The 23,971-nt window shown below is 43.3% G+C and overlaps 1 protein-coding gene across 1 annotated transcript in view; it reads right to left on the reverse strand.

Annotated features, from left to right (window-relative positions):
* Nucleotides 1–1,798: 1,798 nt before the first annotated feature.
* The window catches only part of LOC123513103 (protein mothers against dpp-like), a 30,208-nt gene continuing 8,035 nt past the window's right edge, over nucleotides 1,799–23,971 (reverse strand). The window contains exons 3-9 of the mRNA XM_045269977.1: nucleotides 15,232–15,403; nucleotides 8,151–8,420; nucleotides 7,780–7,872; nucleotides 7,051–7,178; nucleotides 4,975–5,173; nucleotides 3,698–3,938; nucleotides 1,799–3,482 (exon numbers count right to left, since the gene is read on the reverse strand). Coding sequence (XP_045125912.1) covers nucleotides 3,323–3,482; nucleotides 3,698–3,938; nucleotides 4,975–5,173; nucleotides 7,051–7,178; nucleotides 7,780–7,872; nucleotides 8,151–8,420; nucleotides 15,232–15,403 — 1,263 coding nt within the window. The 3' untranslated portion in view covers nucleotides 1,799–3,322. The remainder of the gene's footprint in view (nucleotides 3,483–3,697; nucleotides 3,939–4,974; nucleotides 5,174–7,050; nucleotides 7,179–7,779; nucleotides 7,873–8,150; nucleotides 8,421–15,231; nucleotides 15,404–23,971) is intronic.

Genomic DNA, 23,971 nt, shown 5'->3' on the forward strand with positions numbered 1-23,971 from the left:
TGACAGAGAGAGAGAGAGAGAGAGAGAGAGAGAGAGAGAGAGAGAGAGAGAGAGAGAGAGAGAGAGAGAGAGAGAGAGAGAGAGAGAGAGAGAGAGAGAGAGAGAGAGAGAGAGAGAGAGCAAAGCATTTCAGAATACAGGCCCATGAGCTGACACCCCCTCTTCACTTTAGCTACAGCAGAGGGTCAGGTAACCATCCTATACTAAAACTGTACTAAGCTTCTCAGGTAACGGCAAGCAGCAATGCATTTCAAATAGAACTTTGGACTTTATCGGAGCTTTGGACGGCATAAACAATTCTTAATAGGCACAGAACTTTTCTTTGTGACCTCAAGCGTTTGGGTGTGGCCTGGGGTAGGGGAGGAATAGGCAGGGGGCTCTTTGGGGGCTTTTTGGGGGACTACTGAGTGCTTTTGGGGCTTTACGAGGGCTACTTGAGGTTTTTGTGGATATCTAAGGGTTTTTAGGGGTCTCCTGGGGTTATTTGGGGGACTACTTTGACTTTCTGGGGACTAATTGAGGCTTTTGGGAGAGCTAGAGGGCTTTGGGGGCTGCTTTTTGTGGGAGATGGCTGGTAGGGACTTTTGGAGGCCACTTAGACTTTAAAGGGGGCTATTGGGACTTTTTGAGAGCTCCTAAAGGCTTTTTTGAGTTTACTGAGGGCTTTTTGGGGCTACTGGGGGCTTTTGGGTGGCTATTTGGGGCTGGTGGGGATTATTGGGGGCATTTTGGGGGCTACTGTTTTCAGAGGGCTACTGAGGGCTTTTTGGGGCTACGAAAGGCTTTTTTGGGCTATTAAGTGTTTTTGGGGGCATATTAAGGGATTTTTGGGGGCTACTAGGGATTACTGGGGGCTTGTGAGGGGCTCCTTGGGGCTGGTGGGGTTTACTGGGGTCTTTTTTTGGAGTGGAGTGAATGAAAGAAAAAGTTTACATCCATCAGTCCCACAGTACAACAGCCAGCCCTACCACAGCCCCATCACAGCCACCATCACAGCCCCACCACAGCCACCATCACACCCCCACCACAGCTCCTCTCAGTAAAAATTATAGTCATTCCATCTACGACAATGTACAAATGGAGTGAATGAAGAAAAAGTTTATATCCCTCAGCCCCACAGCCCTGCCACAGCACCGCTCCAGCACCACCATAGCCCCGCCCAGTCACCACACCACCACAGGGCCACACCACAGCGCACATGGAAGCTTGGAGTGCACAACAAGGCAAATCATTGAACATCACATCTTGCAGGAAAATCGTGTGTCGGAAAAATTGAACACACAGAAATTTGAGTTTTTTTTTTTATACATTTTTTTCAATCTTGTGACTAAACAGACGCTCACATACACACATACACACACACACACACACACACACGCACGCACACACCTATGCTATACTATCTAATGCGGTACTCTGTTCACTAACCTAATGCAGCTTTGTTTGCAATGAGAGGCGGGCTAAAACTCTTGCATAAATTCACTACTTAATACTAGATACACTTCTGAAGCACATTATTATTCCTGGTTCTTCTCTTATTTAATGATAGTAGTAATAGTAGTATTCCTTCCTTATGGCTAACTTGTACATACCACTCAGTATAGAGGAGAGATGGGGATACAGAAGAGGTGTTTGTGGTGGTGGTGGTGGTGGTGGTGTATGGAGGAGAGAGAGAGGAAGTGTAAGGGGTGGTGGTGGTGGTGGTATAGAGGAAAAAGAGGAAAATGTAGGGTAGACAGAGGGAAAAAAGGGAAGGTTTAAAGGGTGCTTAGTAGGTGAATGAGTGTTTTTTGTAGTAGTGGTGGTGGTGGTGGTGGTGGTGGTGGTGGTGAAAGACAGAAAAATGTAGGCAGATGAGGGAGGAAAGAAAAGGTTTAATGGGTGTTTAACAATGGCATTAATGGTAGTTATAGTACGAGTAGTAGTAGTGGTGGTGGTGGTGGTAATGGTAGTTGTAGTTGTAGTAGTGGTGGTGGTGGTGGTGGTGGTGATATGAAAGAAAGACAAAAATAGAAGCAGATCGACATTAAAAAGAAATTTTTTTATTGTGTTAGTAAGTGAATGAGAGTGTTACTAGTAGTGGTAGTAGTGGTGGTGGTGGTGGTGGTGGTGGTGGTGGTGGTGGCATAGGGGGTTGGGTGAGCCAGGGAGTCAAGGTAAAGGGGAATGACTCAGCTCAACATTGTCACATAAAATGGCAAGCGACTGATAAAATGAGAGAGAGAGAGAGAGAGAGAGAGAGAGAGAGAGAGAGAGAGAGAGAGAGAGAGAGAGAGAGAGAGAGAGAAGGTTCTATCAGCAAGTCAGAACGAGATTATGAGCAACTTGAACAGACTTTTCCCTCTCAGTAAACAGTCGAGGGTCAAAACACTTAAGGTGACTCAAACACAGAGGGTGAGTCAAGAGTGAAGACCTGCACTGACTCAAAAATAGAGGGAATGTGGAATTGCTTGCCTCCTCTTCCTCTTCCTCTTTTTCCTCAGTCAAGAGTGAAGATGTACAGTAGTCACTCAAAAATAAAGAGAGGGACTGTGGGAAAGCTTGCCTCCTCTTCCTCAGTCCAGAATGAAGATCTGCAGTCAATCAAAAATAAGGAAAGGGAATTTGGAAAAGCTTCTCTCCACTTTCTTTTCCTCTCTCTCCTCCTCCTCTTCTTCCTCTTCATTCTCCTCCTCTTCCTCTTGTATTGAGCCAGCGTCACTAGACCCCTAAACGCTACACCAAGTATAAAAATCAGAAAATGAAGGCTTTGGTAGGGTCTGGCATGGGGGACTGACTGAGGGACTGCATGGGGCTGGCCTTGACTCAGACCCACAATGGCACAATGGGGGGAGAGAGAGAGGGAGAGGGAGAGAGAAACTGAAAGATGTAGCTCAGGATTAAACAAGAGGAGGTTCATGGGGATGTGTTGGGGCTTGGAGAGGTGATAGGGGGCTGATAGGGGCTGGCAGGGGGCTGGTAGAGTTAGAAGGGTGTCTCAAAAGAGAATAATGTAAGTAAAAGATAGAAATTTAAGGTTTGTGGGTGTGAGGGGCCTAGGAGAGGTGATAGGGGCTTGATAGGGGCTGGCCGGGGGCTGGTAGAATTGAAGGAAAAAATAATGTAAGAGATTAAACAATAGAGATAGAAGGTTTGTGGGTGTTAAAGTGGTCTGCAGGGGATGATAAGGGGGCTGATAGGGGCTGGCAGAATTGGCAGAGTGTCTTGATGGAGAAAAAGTTAGATAAAAGATAGAGATTTGAGATTTGTTGGGGTGTAGGGGCATTGGAGTGGTCTGTGGGGGCTTGGAGAGGGCTGGTAGGGGGCTGACAGGGGGCTGGATTCATGAGACAGAGGAGATGCGGTCGGTAGGCGCTCCCATCTGCGTGAGAACTTTGTCGAGCCACTGCAGCGGTCCGTGGAGGTGTATTTCTATCCAGCTTGGGGTACTAGTGACGTCCTGGCGGTGGTACTCAGCCCCCCATCCCTTCACAAATGACATCCTGAAATATTAATGGTGTTAGTGTTCTGGTTTGTGTTGTTTTGTGGAGTCTGTCGAGTTTAGTGTTTATTTAGATAGGGTTGTTGCTTGAATATATATACATACACGTACACATACACACACACACAAGCTTTTTCTCTCACTCTCACACACAAACACACACACACACACCCTCTCTCCCCTCACTCAAACTCCTTCTCTCCCTTCCATCCTCACCTTATAGTACACATTTTGGTGAGGTCAAAGACAGCCTCATAGCCGTGGTTCACACTCTGGGTCAGCAGCTGGGCAAACTCCTGGTTGTTGAAGATCTTGAGGGAGCAGCCTGGGGGGATCTTGCACACAGTAGAGGGGTGAAAGCCGTGGTGGTGGTTACAATTGCGAGACTGCACGAAGATTGCCGAGTCCGAGAGGCATTCCGCATACACCTCGCCGCCCACGTAGTAAAGGTGAACGCCTGTGGTGGTGGTGGTGGTGTTAGTGGTGGTGATTCTGGTGGTTTAATTAGTGTCTTTCTTTCTATCTTTTTTCTTTTTATTTCTCTTTTCTCTCTCTCTCTCTCTCTCTCTCTCTCTCTGCCAAAAAAAAAGAGAAAAAGAGAAAAAAAAAGAGAAGACACACACACACACAGTGGTTAGAGCGCTGGCTTCACAAGCCAGAGGACCGGGGTTCGATTCCCCAGCCGGGTGGAGATATTTGGGTGTGTCTCCTTTCACATGTAGCCCCTGTTCACCTAGCAGTGAGTAGGTACGGGATGTAAATTGAGGAGTTGTGACCTTGTTGTCCCGGTGTGTGGTGTGTGCCTGGTCTCAGGCAAATAATGAGCTCTGAGCTCGTTCCGTAGGGTAACGTCTGGCTGTCTTGTCACACATACAGATAGATATAGATAGATAGTTTTACACACCACAACAACATACAATAACTTAAGTTTACAATAATTTTGGGTCCATCCTAGATCATAATCTTGAATTACTTAAAACAAAAAAAGATTTAACTTTGTTATCAAAGAAAAAAATTACAGTAAGGTAATACAGAACCAGAAAAAAAGGGAACAATAGAAACATTCACCAAGATATAAAACACATTATTAAACATAAAAAGTATGGTCCGTCATGTGTATAGGATAGACTGAGACTATGGCGGATACTGAGAATACAAATTCAACTGAATTAATAATGGAGCATACAGTTACTTTATCAAATGTGCTGCAGAATAACTCATAAAGTCTGAATGAACTGTATGCATTGCAGATATGTTGTGAAAAGGGACACTCTTTTATGACATGACCTTCTGTCTGCACCATTCCACAGGGAAATAACTGCTCCTCCAGTGGCAGATGGCCATGTTAACATCTATTCCACACACACACACACACACACACACATCAAAGAAAGAGAAAAAAGAGAAAAGAGAGAGAGAAAAAAAAACACACACACACACACACACACAACACACACACACACACACACACACACATACACACACAAACATACCCTTGCCAATGTGCCTCCTGGTGTTCTCAATGGTGGAGTTCCTGTTGACATTGGAGAGCAGGCCGAGACAGAAGCGCTCCGAGTTGTTGCTGGGGTCAGTGAAGCCGTCCACAATGACCGAGTGTGTCTGTGCATGGAATACTTCACCCACACGATTGTTCAGCTCATAGTAGGCAATGGTGGACCAGTGGCTCGGCTCCTGGTGTGCGTGTGTGGAGGGAAGAGGCTTGTTAATATACACTGTGGGGTGAAAAACTATAAATGCTGGCAAATTTAGTGTGGTGTGGTGGTGATGTGGTGTGGTGTGGTGTGGTGTGTGTGTGTGTGTGTGGGGAAGAGGTTAGGTAATACGTATATAGTGTGGGGGAAAAATTATAGATGCTGGCAAATTTAGTGTGGTGTGGTGTGGTGTAGTGGTGGTGGTGTGGTGTGGTGTGGTGTGTGTGTGTGTGTGTGTGTGTGGAGGGAAGATGCTGGTTAATATACAGTGTGGGGGTGAAAAAATTATAGATGGAGGCAAATTTAGTGTGGTGTGGTGGTGGTGGGCTTGGATGTGATGTGATGTGATGTGATGTGATGTGGTGTGGCTGTGTGTGTGTGTGTGTGTGTGTGTGTGTGTGTGTGTGTGTGTGTGTGTGTGTGTGTGTGTGTGTGTGTGTGTGTGTGTGGAGTGAAGAGGCTAGTTAATGTGGTGGTGAAAAAATTATAAATGGAGGCAAATTTAATGTGGTGTGATGTGATGTGGTGGTAGTGGTGTGGTGTGGTGTGGTGTGGTGTGGTGTCATGGTGGTGAGATGTGATGTGGTGTGTGTCTGTGGAGAGAAGAGGTTAGTTAATATACAGTGTGGAGTGAAAAAACGATAGACGCTGGCAAATTTAGTGTGGTGATGGTGGGATGTGGTGTGGTGTGTGGGATGGGAAGATACTAGTTAACAAAGAGGTTAGGTTGAGATGGTTTGGCTCCTGGGAGGGTGTTGGGGGTTAGGTTAGGTTAGGTTAGGTCTGTGTGGGGTGGGAAATACTAGTTAATACACAGTGTTGAGTGAAAAATATAGATGCCAGTAAATATACAGTGGAAAAAATGACATCGATACAAAATAAAAGCTTGGAGTGAAAAATAAAGGTGTTGGCAAATATACAATGGAAAAAAAAACAGATAACAAATAAAATAAAATATACAAACATGACTTTCTACATTAACAAGTGAAGATACCAACACACACACACCAATACTTTTCCTCATTTATATTAACGACCTGCCAGAAGGAGTGAACAGCTACATAAATCTGTTTGTGAAATACTGCAAGAAGACCAAAATAAGATCTGGGAATGGAGTAAGAAGTGGGAAATGGAATTCAATGTGAACAAAAGCCATGTCATGGAAATGGGAAAGAGTGAAAGACGACCTGTGGGAATCTATAAGATGGGAGATGGAGTAGATCTGGAGAAAGTCAAAAAGGAAAAGGACTTAGGAGTGACGATGGAAGAAAACAATCAACCAGTAAGCCATATTGATAGAATTTTTAGAGAAACATATAATTTGCTAAGGAATATTGGAGTAGCATTTCACTACATGGACAAAGAAATGATGAAGAAATTGATAAGTACTATAATAAGACCCAGATTGGAATATGCAGGAGTAGTGTGGGCCCCTCATAAAAAGAAACACATAAGAAAGTTGGAGAGACTACAAAAATGGCTACAAGAATGGTTCCAGAATTTGAAGGGATGACATATGAGGAGAGACTAAAGGCTATGGATCTACCAACCCTGGAACAAAGAAGGGATCTGATAAAAGTTTATAAATTGATCAACGGAATGGACCAAGTGGATAATGAGAAACTGATCCTGAGAGAAGAATATGACATTCGAAGCACAAGATCGCATAGAAAAAGCTGAGAAAAGGAAGATGTCTGAGAGATATTAAAAAATATAGTTTCCCGCAAAGATGTATTGAGACGTGGAACAGTTTAAATGAAGAAGTAGTGTCTGCAACGAGTGTGCATACAACTAGGTAAACACACACACACACACACACACACACACACACACACACACACACACACACACACACACCTGATAAGTGACAGGCGTAACATTGCTGCTAAGAACGCCAGCTGTGGAAGGGACTGTTTCCATGGGCGTGTCTGCTGGCTGGGTCTGCTTGATGTCCTCGCTGGGGCTGTATGCTGGCGGGGGAGTGTCTGCCGGGGGAAGTGGGAAGGAGGAGGTGTTTACTGGTGTCTGTATGTATGTATGTGTGTACGCTGAAAATACCATTATATGTAAGGGATTAACTTCGAATGCCTTTAAAATATGAAAGTTATATAGTTTAAGGCCTGAAAATGTGTGTGTGTGTGTGTGTGTGTGTGTGTGTGTGTGTGTGTGTGTGTGTGTGTGTGTGTGTGTGTGTGTGTGTGTGTGTGTGTCATAAAAATTTTGCTAGTGTTCTACGGTCTAAGTGAAAAAAGTGAGAGAAAGAATTTTACTTTGTGTGTCATAAAATCAAAAGTGAAAAAGAGGAACTTGAAGTAAAAAAAATATATCAATCTTTATCATTTTTTTTTGTTTACTAATCTACTTGTGTGATTTACTTATTTACTTATTAGAGACTCACTTTATCCATTTATTTTTACCTATCTATTTATTTATCTACTCATTTATCCTTTATTTATCTATCTATTTGTATTTATCTATTTATTCAGGTCCTTACTTTTATTATTTCTATTTATCAATTGTATTTATTTATCTATTAGTGCAGATTCATCCTTATGTATTTATTTATCTATCTATTTATCTACTCACCTGGGATGCTTCCATAGGGGCTGTGGGGGCTGTGAATGGAGGGGCTGACCACAGGGGAGGGCGGCTGCGTCAGGCCTGTCAGATTGCTCCCACCTGCAACATACATACACATGAGACACACACACACACACACACACACACACACACACACACACACACACACACACACACACACACACACACACACACACACACCCCAATGCAGTTCAAGACAAGAATAATTTACCTTAGATCTATTTGCTTTTCTTTCTTTTTTTCTCTCTCTCTCTCTCTCTCTCTCTCTCTCTCTCTCTCTCTCATTCTTTCTTTTCCTTTTTCATTCTTGTCATTCAGTTCAAGACGAGAATATTTCACTACACACACACACTAACCCGTCAAACTTCCATAGGGGCTGTGGGGACTATGACTTGTAGGGCTAACGACACTTCCAACAGGACTAGGGGGCTGATTGAGAGCTCCAACACTGCCCCCACCCCCCATCTGAGAGTGAGAGGGGGCTGACAGAGTGGAGTGTACAAAACCATCTTGCGAGAAGGACACGTTCCCAGGCATAGGTTCTTGAAGTTGCTGCTGCTGGAAGGTAAGCAACGAGTGGCCAGGGGCAAACTCCGAGTGCCTTGGGACCAGGACGGGAGGCAGCACTGTGGGGAGAGAGAGAGAGTGAGTGAGAGATAAAGTGTGTGTGTGTGTTTTCGATGTATGTCTGTGGTAAAACTGTTAGAGAGAGGGATGAGAGACAGGGAAAAACACACACACACACAAACACACACACACACACACACACACACACACACACACACACACACACACACACACACACACACCAGGTAGTGTAGTGGTTAGCACGCTCGACTCACACTCGAGAGGGTCTGCGTTCGAGTCCCGGAGGCGGCTAGGCAAATGGGCAAGCCTCTTCATGTGTGGCCCCTGTTCACCTAGCAGTAAATAGGTATGGGATGTAACTCGAGGGGTTGTGGCCTCACTTTCTCAGTGTGTGGAGTGTGTTGTGGTCTCAGACCTACCCGAAGATCGGTCTATGAGCTCTGAGCTCACTCCATAATGGGGAAGACTGGCTGGGTGACCAGCAGGCGACCGTGGTGAATTACACACACACACACACACACACACACACACACACACACACACACACACACACAGAAAGGTTAAAAGGAGAGAACGAGATGGTGGAAGACCCAAAAAGTATGGCAGAACTATTAAAAAAAAAATTCCAGGAGGTCTTTACTACGGAATCCAAATTTGAGAGGCCACAGAGTAATAGATAGACAATCTATATGAAAGAGATTAAAGTAACCAAGCTTGAAATAAAAGAGTTAATGAAGGAACTGGATGAAGAGAAGGCAATGGGACCAGATGAAGTCTCAGGCAGAATACTGAAAGAATGTAGGGAAGAACTAGCAAGTCCTATATACATCATAAAATGCTCAATAGAAAATGGAACAGTACCAGTAGAATGGAAAAGAGCTGAGGTGGTTCCCATATATAAGAGCGGAAGGAAGGAAGAACCTTTAAATTACAGACCGGTATCACTAACTAGTGTAATATGCAAGATGTGTGAAAGAATAATAAAGAAACAATGGATCAAATTCCTTGAAGACAACAAATTAATATCAAATAGCCAATTTGGTTTTAGAAAAGACGGTCTTGTGTAACTAATTTATTGAGTTTCTATTCTAGAATAGTTGATAGAGTACAAGAGAGAGAGGATGGGTTGACTGTATTTATTTGGATTTAAAAAGGGCGTTTGACAAAGTGCCACATGAAAGATTACTATGGAAGTTAGAGGAGAAGGGTGGCTTAAAAGGAAGCACATTGAGATGGATAGAAAATTATTTGAGGAGGAGAGAAATAAGGACAGTAGTTAAAGATATGAAGTCCAAATGGAGAGCAGTAGAAAGCGGAGTGCCACAGGGGTCAGTATTGGCACCAATACTTTTCCTCATTTATATTAACAACATGCCAGAAGGAGTGAACAGCTACATAAATCTGTTTGCGGATGATACGAAACTGTGCAGAGTTATAAAGCAAAAGGAGGATTGTGAAATACTGCAAGAAGACCTAAATAAGATCTGGGAATGGAGTAAGAAGTGGGAAATGGAATTCAATGTGAACAAAAGCCATGTCATGGAAATGGGAAAGAGTGAAAGACGACCTGTGGGAATCTATAAGATGGGAGATGGAGTAGAACTGGAGAAAGTCAAAAGGAAAAGGACTTAGGAGTGACGATGGAAGAAAACAATCAACCAGTAAGCCATATTGATAGAATTTTTAGAGAAACATATAATTTGCTAAGGAATATTGGAGTAGCATTTCACTACATGGACAAAGAAATGCTGAAGAAATTGATAAGTACTATAATAAGACCCAGATTGGAATATGCAGAAGTAGTGTGGACCCCTCATAAAAAGAAACACATAAGGAAATTGGAGAGGCTACAAAAATGGCTACAAGAATGGTTCCAGAATTTGAAGGGATGACATATGAGGAGAGACTAAAGGCTATGGATCTACCAACCCTGGAACAGAGAAGGAAGAGAGGAGACCTGATACTAGTTTATAAATTGATCAACGGAATGGACCAAGTAGATAATGAGAAACTGATACTGAGAGAAGAATATGACATCTGAAGCACAAGATCACATAGTAAAAAGCTGAGAAAAGGAAGATGTCTGAGAGATGTTAAAAAATATAGTTTACCGCAGAGATATATTGAGACGTGGAACAGTTTGGATGAAGAAGTAGTGTCTGCAACGAGTGCGCATACTTTTAAAGTAAGACTGGATAAGTGTAGATATGGAGACGGGGCCACACGAGCATAAAGCCCAGGCCCTGTAAAACTACAACAACTAGGTAAATACACACACACACACACACACACACACACACACACACACACACACACACACACACACACGTAGTGTAGTGGTTAGAACGCTCGACTCACAATCGAGAGGGCCGGGTTCGAATCCAGGTAAGCGGTGAGGCAAATGGGCAAGCCTCTTAATGTGTGGCCCCTGTTCACCTAGCAGTAAATGGGTACGGGATGTAACTGGAGGGGTTGTGGCCTCGCTTTCCCGGTGTGTGGAGTGCGTTGTGGTCTCAGTCCTACCCGAAGATCGGTCTATGAGCTCTGAGCTCGCTTCGTAATGGGAAAGACGCTCTGTAATGGGAAAGACTGGCTGGGTGACCAGCAGGCGACCGAGGTGAATTACACACACACACACACACACACACGGTAGCTCAGTGGTTAGAGCGCTGGCTTACAAAGGAGGACTCGATTCTGGCCGGGTGGAGATATTTGGGTGTGTCTCCTTTCACGTGTAGGTGGTGTTCACCTAGCAGTGAGTAGGTACGGGATGTAAATCGAGGAGTTGTGACCTTGTTGTCCCGGTGTGTGGTGTGTGCCTGGTCTCAGGCCTATCCGAAGATCGGAAATAATGAGCTCTGAGCTCGTTAGGGTAAGATGGCTGTCTGCCAGAGACTGCAGCAGATCAAACAGTGAAACACACACACACACTCAAACAGAAATTCGGAAAATAAGGAAAACTTAAAAACAGCAAGAAATGAATATGCTAAGGTGAGAAAGGAAGAAGAAAGGAACTATGAAAAGGACATTGTCGAAAAATGTAAGGAACAACCAAAATTGTTCTAGATTCATAAATGGAAAAATAAGACAAAAAGAAACAATAGAAAGGTTAAAAGGAGAAAACGGAATGGTGGAAGACCCAAAAAGCATGGCAGAACTGTTAAATAGTAAATTTCATGAGGTCTTTACTAAGGAATCCAAATTTGAAAGACCACAGGGTAATAGAGAGACTGTCTATATGAAAGAGATTAAAGTAACCAAGCTTGAAATAAAAAAAGTTGATGACGGAATTGGATGAGGAAAAGGCAATGGGACCGGATGAAGTCTCAGGCAGAATACTGAAAGAATGTAGGGAAGAACTAGCAAGTCCAATATACAACATCATAAAATGCTCAATAGAAAATGGAACAGTGCCAGTGGAGTGGAAAAGAGCTGAGGTGGTTCCCATATATAAGAGCGGAAGGAAGGAAGAACCTTTAAATTACAGGCCGGTATCACTAACTAGTGTAATATGCAAGATGTGTGAAAAGTAATAAAGAAGCAATGGATCGAGTTTCTTGAAGACAACAAAATATTATCAAATAGCCAATTTGGTTTTAGAAAAGGTCGGTCATGTGTGACAAATTTATTGAGTTTCTACTCTAGAATAGTTGATAAAGTACAAGAGAGAGAGGATGGGTTGACTGTATTTATTTAGATCTAAAAAAGGCTTTTGATAAAGTGCCACATGAAAGATTACTATGGAAGTTAGAGGAGAAGGGTGGCTTAAAAGGAAGCACATTAAGATGGATGAAGAATTACTTAAGGGGGAGAGAAATAAGGACGATAGTTAAAGATATGAAGTCCAAGTGGAGAACAGTAGACAGCGGAGTGCCACAGGGGTCAGTATTGGCGCCAATACTTTTTCTCGTATATATAAATGACATGCCAGAGGGAGTGAACAGCTACATAAATCTGTTTGGGGACGATGCAAAACTGTGCAGAGTCGTTAAACAAAAAGAGGATTGTGAAATACTACAGGAAGACTTAAACAAGATCTGGAAATGGAGCAAAAAATGGGAGATGGAATTTAATGTGGACAAAAGCCATGTCATGGAAATGGGAAAAAGTTAAAGACGACCAGTGGGAATCTATAAGATGGGAGATGGAGTAGAACTAGAAAAAGTAAAAAAGGAAAAGGACTTGGGAGTGACAATGGAAGAAAATAATCAACCGGTAAGCCATATTGATAGAATTTTCAGAGAGACGATAATTTGCTAAGGAATATTGGAGTAGCATTTCACTATATGGACAAGGAAATGATGAAGAAATTGATAAGTACTAAAATAAGACCTAGATTGGAATATGCAGGAGTTGTGTGGACTCCCATAAAAAAGAAACACATAAGAAAATTAGAGAGACTACAAAAATGGCTACAAGAATGGTTCCAGAATTTAAAGGGATGACATATGAGGAGAGACTAAAGGCAATGGATCTACCAACCTTGGAGCAGAGAAGAGAGAGGGATCTGATACAAGTTTATAAATTGATTAACGGAATGGATGAAGTGGATAACGAGAAACTGATCCTGAGAGAAGAATATGACTTTAGAAGCACAAGATCGCATAGTAAGAAACTAAGGAAGGGACGATGTCTGAGAGATGTTAAAAAATTTAGTTTCCCGCAAAGATGTGTTGAGACTTGGAACAGTTTGAGTGAGGAAGTGGTGTCAGCAAAGAGTGTACATAGTTTTAAAGAAAAATTGTATAAGTGTAGATACGGAGACGGGACCACACGAGCATAAAGCCCAGGCCCAGTAAAACTACAACTAGGTAAATACAACTAGGTAAATAAATACACACACATCTCTTGAAAACAGAGATGGATGGGTAGACACAGTATACCTGATACCTGGACATTAAAAAGGCTTTTGATAAAGTCCCACACAGAAGATTTCTTTGGAAACTAGAGAACACAGGAGGACTGCGAGGAACCTTGCTCGAATTGACAAGAGATTATTTGAAGGATAGGGAAATGAGAACTGTGATCAGAGATACATACTCAACTTGGGGTAAAGTAACTAGCGGAGTGCTACAAGGATCAGTGTTAGTGCTGATTATGTTTCAAGTTTATGTAAAGTTTGTCTATGAGCTCAAAAAAGGATATAAGAAAATTTGAAAGGATACAGAAGATTGCTACAAAGATGGTGCCAGAATTAAAGGACCTCACACATGAAGAACGACTGAAGGAAATGGGACTGCCAACCTTACAAGATAGAAGAGAACGTGGGGACCTAATAACAATGTATAAGATAGCAAATGATATTGAAAAGACAGACAAAGAAGACCTGGTGCTGTTGGCAGAAGATGGAAGGACAAGAGGACATGAAAAGATCAGGATGAGGCAGTGTGTGAAGGATATTGGAAAATACAGTTTTTCACACAGAACAGTGAAAAAATGGAATGCATTGGATAATGGAATTGTTGCAGCACATAGCATGCATAACTTTAAAGAAAAATTGGGTAAATGGAAATATGGAGACAGGACACTATGAGCCCTGCTCAAACCCTGTATGTACAATACAACTAGGTAAACACACACACACACACACACACACACACACACACACACACACACATGTAGTGTAGTGGTTACCATGCTCGGCTCACATCCGAGAGGGTCCGAGTTCGAGTCCTGGAAAGCAGTAAGGCAAATGGGCACGGCTCTTTAAGTGTAGGGTGTGTTCACCCAGCAGTAAATAGGTATGGGATGTAACTCGAGGGGTTGTGGCCTCGCTGTCCCAGTGTGTGGAGTGTGCAATGTGGTCTCAGTCCTACCCGAAGATCGGTCTATGAGCTCTGAGCTCACTTCATAATGGGGAAGGCTGGCTGGGTTACCAGCAGATGACTATGGTGAATTACTGTGGTGAATTACACACACACACACACACACACACACACACACACACACACACACACACACACACACACGCCCGGTAGCTCAGTGGTTAGAGCACTGGCTTCACAAGCCAGAGGACCGGGGTTTGATTCCCCGGCCGGGTGGAGATATTTGGGTGTGTCTCCTTTGACGTGTAGGTGCTGTTCACCTAGCAGTGAGTAGGTACGGGATGTAAATCGAGGAGTTGTGACCTTGTTGTCCCGGTGTGTGGTGTGTGCCTGGTCTCAGGCCTATCCGAAGATCGGAAATAATGAGCTCTGAGCTCGTTCCGTAGGGTAACGTCTGGCTGTCTCGTCAGAGACTGCAGCAGATCAAACAGTGAACACAAATAATTTGCTAAAGAATATTGGAGTAGCATTTTACTACATGGACAAAGAAATGATGAAGAAATTGATAAGTACTATAATAAGACCCAGATTGGAATATGCAGGAGTAGTGTGAAGCCCTCATAAAAAGAAACACATAAGGAAATTGGAGAGGCTACAAAAAATGGCTACAAAAATGGTTCCAGAATTTGAAGGGATGACATATGAGGAGAGACTAAAGGCTATGGATCTACCAACCCTGGAACAGAGGAGAGAGAGAGACCTGATACAAGTTTATAAATTGATCAACAGAATGGACCAAGTGGATAATGAGAAACTGATCCTGAGAGAAGAATATGACATCCGAAGCACAAGATCGCATAGTAAAAAGCTGAGAAAGGGAAGATGTCTGAGAGATGTTAAAAAATATAGTTTCCCACAAAGATGTATTGAGACGTGGAACAGTTTAAATGAAGAAGTAGTGTCTGCAACGAGTGTGCACACTTTTAAAGTAAGATTGGATAAGTGTAGATATGGAGACGGGACCACACGAGCATAAAGCCCAGGCCCTGTAAAACTACAACTAGGTAAATACACACACACTGACCTGGGCTCTCCACTCTCTTGTAATGGTAGGGGTTGATGCAAACTTCCTTTTGTTTGGCGGAGAATGGAAACTTGCAGTGTTCTAATGGCTTCAGTTCATGGTGGCTCTGTAGGTCAGGCCACCGCCACACACGACAGTATATCACGTGTGGCAGCCCCTTGCGATGTGACACCTGTGGAGAGACAAACAGGTGTTAGGGGGCTGTGGAGGCTGAGAGAGAGGGTTGTGGGGCTATTGAGTAGGCTGGGAGGGAGCTGGGAATAGGGTCTGTGTGTGCTAGAAAGGAGGCTGAAATTGTGTGTGTGTGTGTGTGTGTGTGTGTGTGTGTGTGTGTGTGTGTGTGTGTGTGTGTGTGTGTGTGTGTGTGTGTGTGTGTGTAGTTGTAGTTTTACAGGCCTGGGCTTTATGTGTGTGTGTGTGTGTGTGTGTGTGTGTGTGTGTGTGTGTGTGTGTGTGTGTGTGTGTGTGTATAATTCACCTCGGTCGCCTGCTGGTCACCCAGCCAGTCTTCCCCATTATGGAGCGAGCTCAGAGCTCATAGACCGATCATCGGGTAAGACTGAGACCACACCAACACACAACACACACCGGGACAGCGAGGCCACAACCCCTCGAGTTACATCCGGTACCTATTTACTGCTAGGTGAACAGGGGCCACACATTAAGAGGCTTGCCCATTTGCCTCGCTGCTTACCGGGACGAGGCAAATGGGCAAGCCTCTTAATGTGTGGCCCCTGTTCATCTAGCAGTGTGTGTGTGTGTATGCTTGGGGACTGGGAGAGGGCTGTGAGAGGAGCTGTGTGTGCTATGGGGGCTGTGAGAAGGATGTGAGAATGTTAGAGAGGGCTGTGGGGCTTTGAGAAGGCTGGGAGGGAGCTGGTAGTGGGGCTGTGTATGCTGTGGGGTTGTGAGAGGGATGAGGGAGCTGTGAATGGGGCTAGAGGACTGTGGGGTGTGTAAGAATGCTATGGGGGCTGTAAGAGAGGGCTGGAAAGGGATCTGTGTGTGCTAAGGGACTTGATAAGGTTGGGAGAGAAACCATGTGTGCTAATGGGTATTAAGGGGCTGAGAAGAGGGGCTCACAGCACTGTGTACACTAGGAGACTATCAATATGGTTCAGAGAGGGCTAGAAAGTTGTGGGGTCTGTGAGAATGGTGGGAGAGGGGCTGTGTGTGTGAGCTAGGGGACTGTGAGAGGCCTGTTAGGTCTGGGAAAGGGCTGAAAATGGGTCTGTGTATGTTAGGGAACAGTGAGAAAGCTGGGAATGGGGCTGTGAGAGAGCTGTGGTGGCTATGAATGGAGCTGAGAGGGCTGAAAAGGGGGCTGTGTGCAAGGAGACTGTGAGAGATTTGTGAGAGAGCTGGGAGAGGGCTGTGTGTGCTACAGGACTGTGAGAGGCGGGGCTGTGATGGCTGTGAGAGGGTTGTGGGGCTGCCAGAAGGCTAGAAATGGGGGCTGGAAAAAGATCTGTGTGCTGTGGGGGTGTGAGAGGGGGCTGGGGCTCCTAGAGGCTGCTGGGGACTGGAAGAAGGCTGTGAGAAGGCTGTGTGTGTTCAAATGCTGTTTTTGTGAAGACAATGTGTTTTTGTTATAAATATTGTTTTAAAAAGTGTTGATTTATGTATTTATTTGTTCCTCCTCCTCCTCCTCCTCCTCTTCTTAGAGAGAGAGAGAGAGAGAGAGAGAGAGAGAGAGAGAGAGAGAGAGTGTGGAGTCTTAACAATCTATCCATTTATCTTTTTTTCTCTCTCTCTCTCTCTCTCTCTCTGGGCAAGGATATAACACAAACAAATGTACATCTATCCTATTATGCGAGAGAGAGACAAGGCTTGACTGTTCTCTCTCTCTCTCTCTCTCTCTCTCTCTCTCTCTCTCTCTCAGGCCACCAACGAGAGAAAAAAGAACAAACAAATGAAAGATAACAAACCAAAATAGATGATGATAACTCTCTCTCTCTCTCTCTCTCTCTCTCTCTCACACACACAGCTGGGTATAAGGACAACTTCTCTCTCTCTCTCTCTCTCTCTCTCTATTTACACACATGAGAGAGAGAGAGAGAGAGAGAGAGAGAGCGGGGTTATGGAGTGGGTGGAGTCAAATATCCATACATGCGCTCTCTCTCTCTCTCTCTCTCTCTCTCTCTCTCTTACCCTGACACCACCCATTCATAAATCTTGAGAGAGAGAGAGAGAGAGAGAGAGAGAGAGAGAGAGAGAGAGACCTTGACCACTACTACTACCATAGCCAGAATTTCTCTCTCTCTCTCTCTCTCTCTCTCTCTTTATGGGGTTAGCAGACGTGGGGAGCCGAGAGAGAGAGAGAGAGAGAGAGAGAGAGAGAGAGAGAGAGAGAGAGAGAGAGAGAGAGAGAGAGAGAGAGAGAGAGAGAGAGAGAGCATGGTGACAGATGGCACTCTCCCAAGGCACCTGGCACTTAGAGAGAGAGAGAGAGAGAGAGAGAGAGAGAGAGAGAGAGAGAGAGAGAGAGAGAGCATGACTCATCACTTAACCAATTATTATTGACACCTGTTCCCTCCTACTCTCTCTCTCTCTCTCTCTCTCTCTCTCTAAGTCTAAGATCTGAGCGATAAAATGGCAGGTAGGCAGAGAGAGAGAGAGAGAGAGAGAGAGAGAGAGAGAGAGAGAGAGAGAGAGAGAGAGAGAGAGAGAGAGAGAGAGAGAGAGATAAAGAGAAAAAACAACAAAAACACAAACAGGGGAAGGAAATTTTGCAGTAAGAAAAGAAAGAAAGATAGATAGATAAATAGATAGAAAGAAAGATAGATAGATAGATAGATAGATAGATAGATAGATAGAAAGAAAGAAAGAAAGAAAGAAAGAAAGAAAGAAAGATAGGAAGAAGAACAAGACATGAGAAATACATAGACCTAATATTTTCTCAGCCTATTTATTTATTTTCTAAGCCTATCGAGCGTTTCCATATTTTTTTCAGCCTATCAAATTTTTTTCATCACATTCTTTCAGCCTATAGTAAGTTTTCATCATATTTTTTCAGCCTATCTTGTTTTCATCATAATTTTTCTCAGCCTACCAATAATTTCTCTAGGCCTATCATGTTTTTTAATAATTTTTGTCAGCCTACCTATATTTTTTTCAGCCTATAGTGCATTTTCATCATATTTTTTCAGCCTTTCTTGTTTTTCATCATATTTTTTCTAAGCCTATCATGTTTTTCCTATTTTTTTCAGCCTGCCCATAATTTTTTTTCCCAGCCTATCTTGTTTTTCATATTTTTCTTAGCCTATCATGTGTTTCCATCATATTTACTCTTCTTCTTCCTCCTCCTCTGTCCTCCCTCCCTCCTGTCCTCCTCCTCCTCCTATTTTCCTTACTCCTCCTCCTCCTCCTCCACCATTCCTCATTGTACTTTGCCTATCTTCTTTTCTCTTCTCTCTCTTTCTCCACATTACTTCTTTCTCTTTCTCTTCAATAACCTTCTCCTCCTCTTCATTTTATTTCTCCTTCCTCGACCTCATCTCCCTGCTTCTCTTCACCTCTCTCTCTCTCTCTCTCTCTCTCTCTCTCTCTCTCTCTCATAGGCCTACCATTCTGAACAACTCCCTAATGACTTACACTACAAAATAATGAGTCTCGTTTTACTTCCATTCACTCAGTACTGTCTTGAAATCTAATGTTGTGGTCACTATTTTAACCCCTCCAGTACTGGGACACATTTTTTACCATGAGTTTTGTGTACCATTAAATAATCTTATTGAAGGGTCTATGGAGGGCAGAAGATTAATGGTGGTCAATATTTTAACCCCTTCAGTACTAGGGTGCATTATTTACCTTGAGATTTGTGTATGATTAGACCATTTTATTGACATTAGGAACGGTCTATGGTGGTCAGAAGATTAATGGTCAAAGTCTTCATTATTTTGACCCATTCAGCACTGGGACACATTTTCTATCTTGAATTTTGTGTACCATTAGACCATTTTATTGACATTAGCAAAGGTCTATGGAGGTCACAAGATTAATGGCCACAGTCTTCACTATTTTAATCCCTTCAGTACTGAGACACATTTTTACTTTGAGTTTTGTTTACCATTAGACCATTTTATTGACATTAGGAAGGGTCTATGGAGGTCACAAGATTAATAGCCACAGTCTTCACTATTTTAACCCCTTCAGTACTGGGATACATTTTTTACCTTGAGTTTTATGTACCATTAGACCATTTTATTGACATTAGCAATGGTCTATGGAGGTTACAAGATTTTTTAAAAGCCACAGTCTTCACTGTCTTCAGTACTGAGACACATTTTTACCTTGAGTTTTGTTTACCATTAGACCATTTTATTGACATTAGGAAGGATCTATGGAGATCAGATTAATGGTCATTGTCTTCACTATTTTAACCCCTTCAGTACTGGGACACATTTATTACTTTGAGTTTTGTGTTACCATTAGACCATTTTATTGACATTAGCAAGGGTCTATGGAGGGCACAAGATTAATGGCCACAGTCTTCACTATTTTAATCCCCACACTAGTTTCTGAAGCTGTATGAAATCACCAAAGAGTAAGCGGAATGAATATGGAGACTCACGTTTTTTTGGGAAATTTTAAGACTTTTGGCATGTTTTTAGTTCATTTAAAGACAGTTTGGAATGTTCAAGGAGCAGTTTAAGACAGATTGGGATATTTTTAGTACATTTTAAGACAGTTTGGTATGTTTTTTGGGGCATTTTAAGACAGTTTGGCTACAATAACACCAATTTATTGACATCAGGAAGGGTCTATGGAGGTCAGAAGATTAATGGCCACAGTCTTCACAATTTCAATCCCTACATGAGTTTCCGAAGCTGTATAAAATCGCCAAATAGTCACCAGAATGAATATGGAGACATGTTTTTTTGGAGGATCATTTTATGACAGTTTGGTGTGTTATCTAGAGCATTTTAAGTCAAATTGGCATGTTTTTTCTGGACCATTTTAAGACAGTTTGGCATGTTTCTGGGGAATTTTCATCGTTTGGCTACAATAACACCATTTTATTGACATTAAGAAGGGTCAATGAAGGTCAGAAGATTAATGGCCACAGTTTTCACTATTTCAATCCCCGACATGAATTTTTGAAGCTGTAGAAAATCACCAAATAGTCACCAGTAATGTGTCATGGTACTGAAGGGGTTAATTGTTTATAAAGGTGATGGTAGAAAATGGTGAAGCGAAAACTATGATAAATGTGTGTGTGTGTGTGTGTGTGTTTCAGTGTTTGATCTGGTGCAGTCTCTGACGAGACAGCCAGACGTTCCCCTACGGAACGAGCTCAGAGCTCATTATTTCCGATCTTGGGCTAGGCCTGAGACCAGGCACACACCACACACCGGGACAACAAGGTCACAACTCCTCGATTTACATCCCGTACCTACTCACTGCTAGGTGAACACCACCTACACGTCAAAGCAGACACACACAAATATCTACACCCGGCCGGGGAATCGAAATCCGGTCCTCTGGCTTGTGAAGCCAGCGATCTAACCACTGAGCTACCGGGCGCGTGTGTGTGTGTGTGTGTGTGTGTGGCAATAGTGCATATTCCTTCCCTATTAACTCAGAGAGAGAGAGAGAGAGAGAGAGAGAGAGAGAGAGAGAGAGAGAGAGAGAGAGAGAGAGAGAGAGCATGACTCATCACTTTACCAATTATTATTGACACCTGTTCCTCCTACACACACACACACACACACTCTCTCTCTCTCTCTCTCTCTCTCTCTGTGTGTGTGTGTGTGTGTGTGTGTGTGTGTGTGTGATGGCAGAGAGAGAGAGAGAGAGAGAGAGAGAGAGAGAGAGAGAGAGAGAGAGAGAGAGAGAACAAAAACAATAACAAGAAAAAAAAACGGAAAAAAAAATTAATACCACCGCAGAGAGAGAGAGAGAGAGAGAGAGAGAGAGAGAGAGAGAGAGAGAGAGAGAGAGAGAGAGAGAGAGAGGTGAAGGAGCTCAAAGAATGCAGTGACGCAGAATGGAGGAAACATGCCTTATAAGGAGTCAACCCGCGTATCCCTTCACCTTGGAGGAGGAGGAGGAGGAGGAGGAGGAGGAGGAGGAGGAGGAGGAGGAGGAGGAGGAGGAGGAGGAGGCAATAGAATGAAGGAAGAGAGAGAAGACTTAGAAGAATGAGGAGGAGGAGGAGGAGGAGGGGAGGAGGAAGGCCAATAACTAGAACCAAAACAAAACAAACAAGAACAGGAAGAAGAAACTGAGATCAAAAAGAAGAAGAAGAAGAAGAAGAAGAAGAAGAAGAAGAAGAAAAGGAAGAAGGAAGAAGACAGAAGGAAGAAGAAAAACAAGACACGAAATAAAAAATAAAGAAAAAAACAGATGAGAAAGGAAGACGAGAGAAGGAGGAGGAGGAGGAGGAGGAGGAAGAGGAGGAGGAGGAAGAGTGGGGGTGGGGGTAGTAACAACACCCTCCATCAACAAACGCTTGCATCTCAACATTCCTTAGTACAAGAATTGATCTAAATATAACTGAGAGAGAGAGAGAGAGAGAGAGAGAGAGAGAGAGAGAGAGAGAGAGAGAGAGAGAGAGAGAGAGAGATAACAGAAGCTGCTCATTACATTATTACTACTGTTATTAGTTCTACTACTACTACTACTACTACTGCTGCTGCTACTACTACCACTACCACTATTACTACTACTATCACCACTACTACTACAACTACTAATACAACAACTACTACTACTACTACTATTATTACCACTACTACTACTACAACAACAACCACTACTACTACTATTACTACCACTACTACTACTACTACTACTACTACTACTACTACTGACAATAATAATAATAATGAAAGATAAACAGCAAGAGGAAAAGATGAATGAATTCCTCCCCCCCCTCTCTCTCTCTCTCTCTCTAAATAAATAAATAAATAAATAAAATACGAGTAATCAAACTTGGAGAGAGAGAGAGAGAGAGAGAGAGAGAGAGAGAGAGAGAGAGAGAGAGAGAGAGAGTACGATAATCAGTGAAAAATGGCGCGAAAAACTATCGTACCTCCGTTTTCTTTCGTTGTCTCGTTTTCTATCAATATAAAAGGAGAGAGAGAGAGAGAGAGAGAGAGAGAGAGAGAGAGAGAGAGAGAGAGAGAGAGAGAGAGAGAGAGAGAGAGAGAATTAAAGTAAATAAACTAAACGTAAATAAGAACAATATCTCTCTCTCTCTCTCTCTCTGACTCACATCTGCTATTGGATATCCCTGCCAACCTGCTTAGAGAGAGAGAGAGAGAGAGAGAGAGAGAGAGAGAGAGTGGGTTCTCTCTCTCTCTCTCTCTCTGTGTAACTCTTGTGAAATTGATATCAAGAAAAAACTGGAGAGAGAGAGAGAGAGAGAGAGAGAGAGAGAGAGAGAGAGAGAGAGAGAGAGAGAGAGAGAGAGAGAGAGAGAGACGCATAGCTTTTACCTGTAATCACAACTCTCTTATCTTAGCAGGTGCACACACACACACACACACACACACACACACACACACACACACACACACACACAGCGTAAGCCCACATGCACGAGAGAGAGAGAGAGAGAGAGAGAGAGAGAGAGAGAGAGAGAGAGAGAGAGAGAGAGAGAGAGAAATTTGCTTTATCAATATTCTAAAAAGATATTTGTAAGAAGAAGAAGAAGAAGAAGAAGAAGACGAAGAGGAGGAGGAGGAGGAGGAGGAGGAGGAGGAGGAGGAAGAAGAAGAAGAAGAAGAAGAAGAAGAAGAAGAAGAAGAAGAAGAAGAAGAAGAAGAAGAAGAAGAAGAAGTAGTAGTAGTTTTGTTATCATTATTATTTATCTTGTCCTAAATCTCCTCCTCTTCTTCTCCTCCTCCTCCTCCTCCTCCTCCTCCTCCTCTTCTTCCTTCCCTAAACCTTGCATCTTCCCTCCCATCCTCCTCCTCCTCCTCCTCTTCTCTCCTTACCTTACCCCCACCTAAACCAGTACTTCTTCCTCCTCCTCCTCTTCCTTTCTTTCTCCTCCTCTTCTTTTTTTCTTTCTTTCTTCTTCTTCCTCTTTTTCTTCTTTTCTCCTCCTCATAAACTTCTTTTCTTTTTTTCCTCCCTTCCTCCTCCTCTTCCTCCTTTTCTTCTTCTCTTCTTCTTCCTCCTCTTCCTCCTCCTCCTCCTTCCTTCCTTCTACCTTTACTAACTCATCTAATCTTCACCTTCCTCCTCCCCCTCCTCCTCCTCCTCCTTTTCCTAACCTTTCCTTCAAAACACTGCATCTTTCTTCTCTCCTCCTCCTCCTCCTCCTCCTCTTCATCTACTTCTTCTTCTTCCTTCTCTTCCTCTTCCTTCTCTTGAGCTTTCCTTCAAAACACTGCATCTTTCTTCCCCATCCTCCTCCTCCTCTTCCTTCCTCCTCCTCCTCCTCCTGATTACGTACCCAAGCCAACACGCCTCGCCAGGTGTGCTCGAGTCTCTCTACCTCAGTTAATTAATCTCAGGTACCTGGGTATTGTCTGGGTACCGCTCTCTCTCTCTCTCTCTCTCTCTCTCTCTCTCTCTCTCCATCAAAACACACCTGCAGCCTTCCAAACACCAGCAAAACACCATCAAAACACAACTGCAGCCTTCCAAACACCAGCAAAACACCACAAAACACCACCAAATCTCACCAAACACATCCAAATACCACCTGAAGTCACCAAACACACCACCAAACCATCACCAAACACCATCCAAACACCACATAACACTACCAAAACACACCTCAAAT

The sequence above is a fragment of the Portunus trituberculatus genome, chromosome 5, assembly GCF_017591435.1.
Source record: "Portunus trituberculatus isolate SZX2019 chromosome 5, ASM1759143v1, whole genome shotgun sequence".
In the NCBI taxonomy this organism is placed as follows: Eukaryota; Metazoa; Arthropoda; class Malacostraca; order Decapoda; family Portunidae; genus Portunus; species Portunus trituberculatus.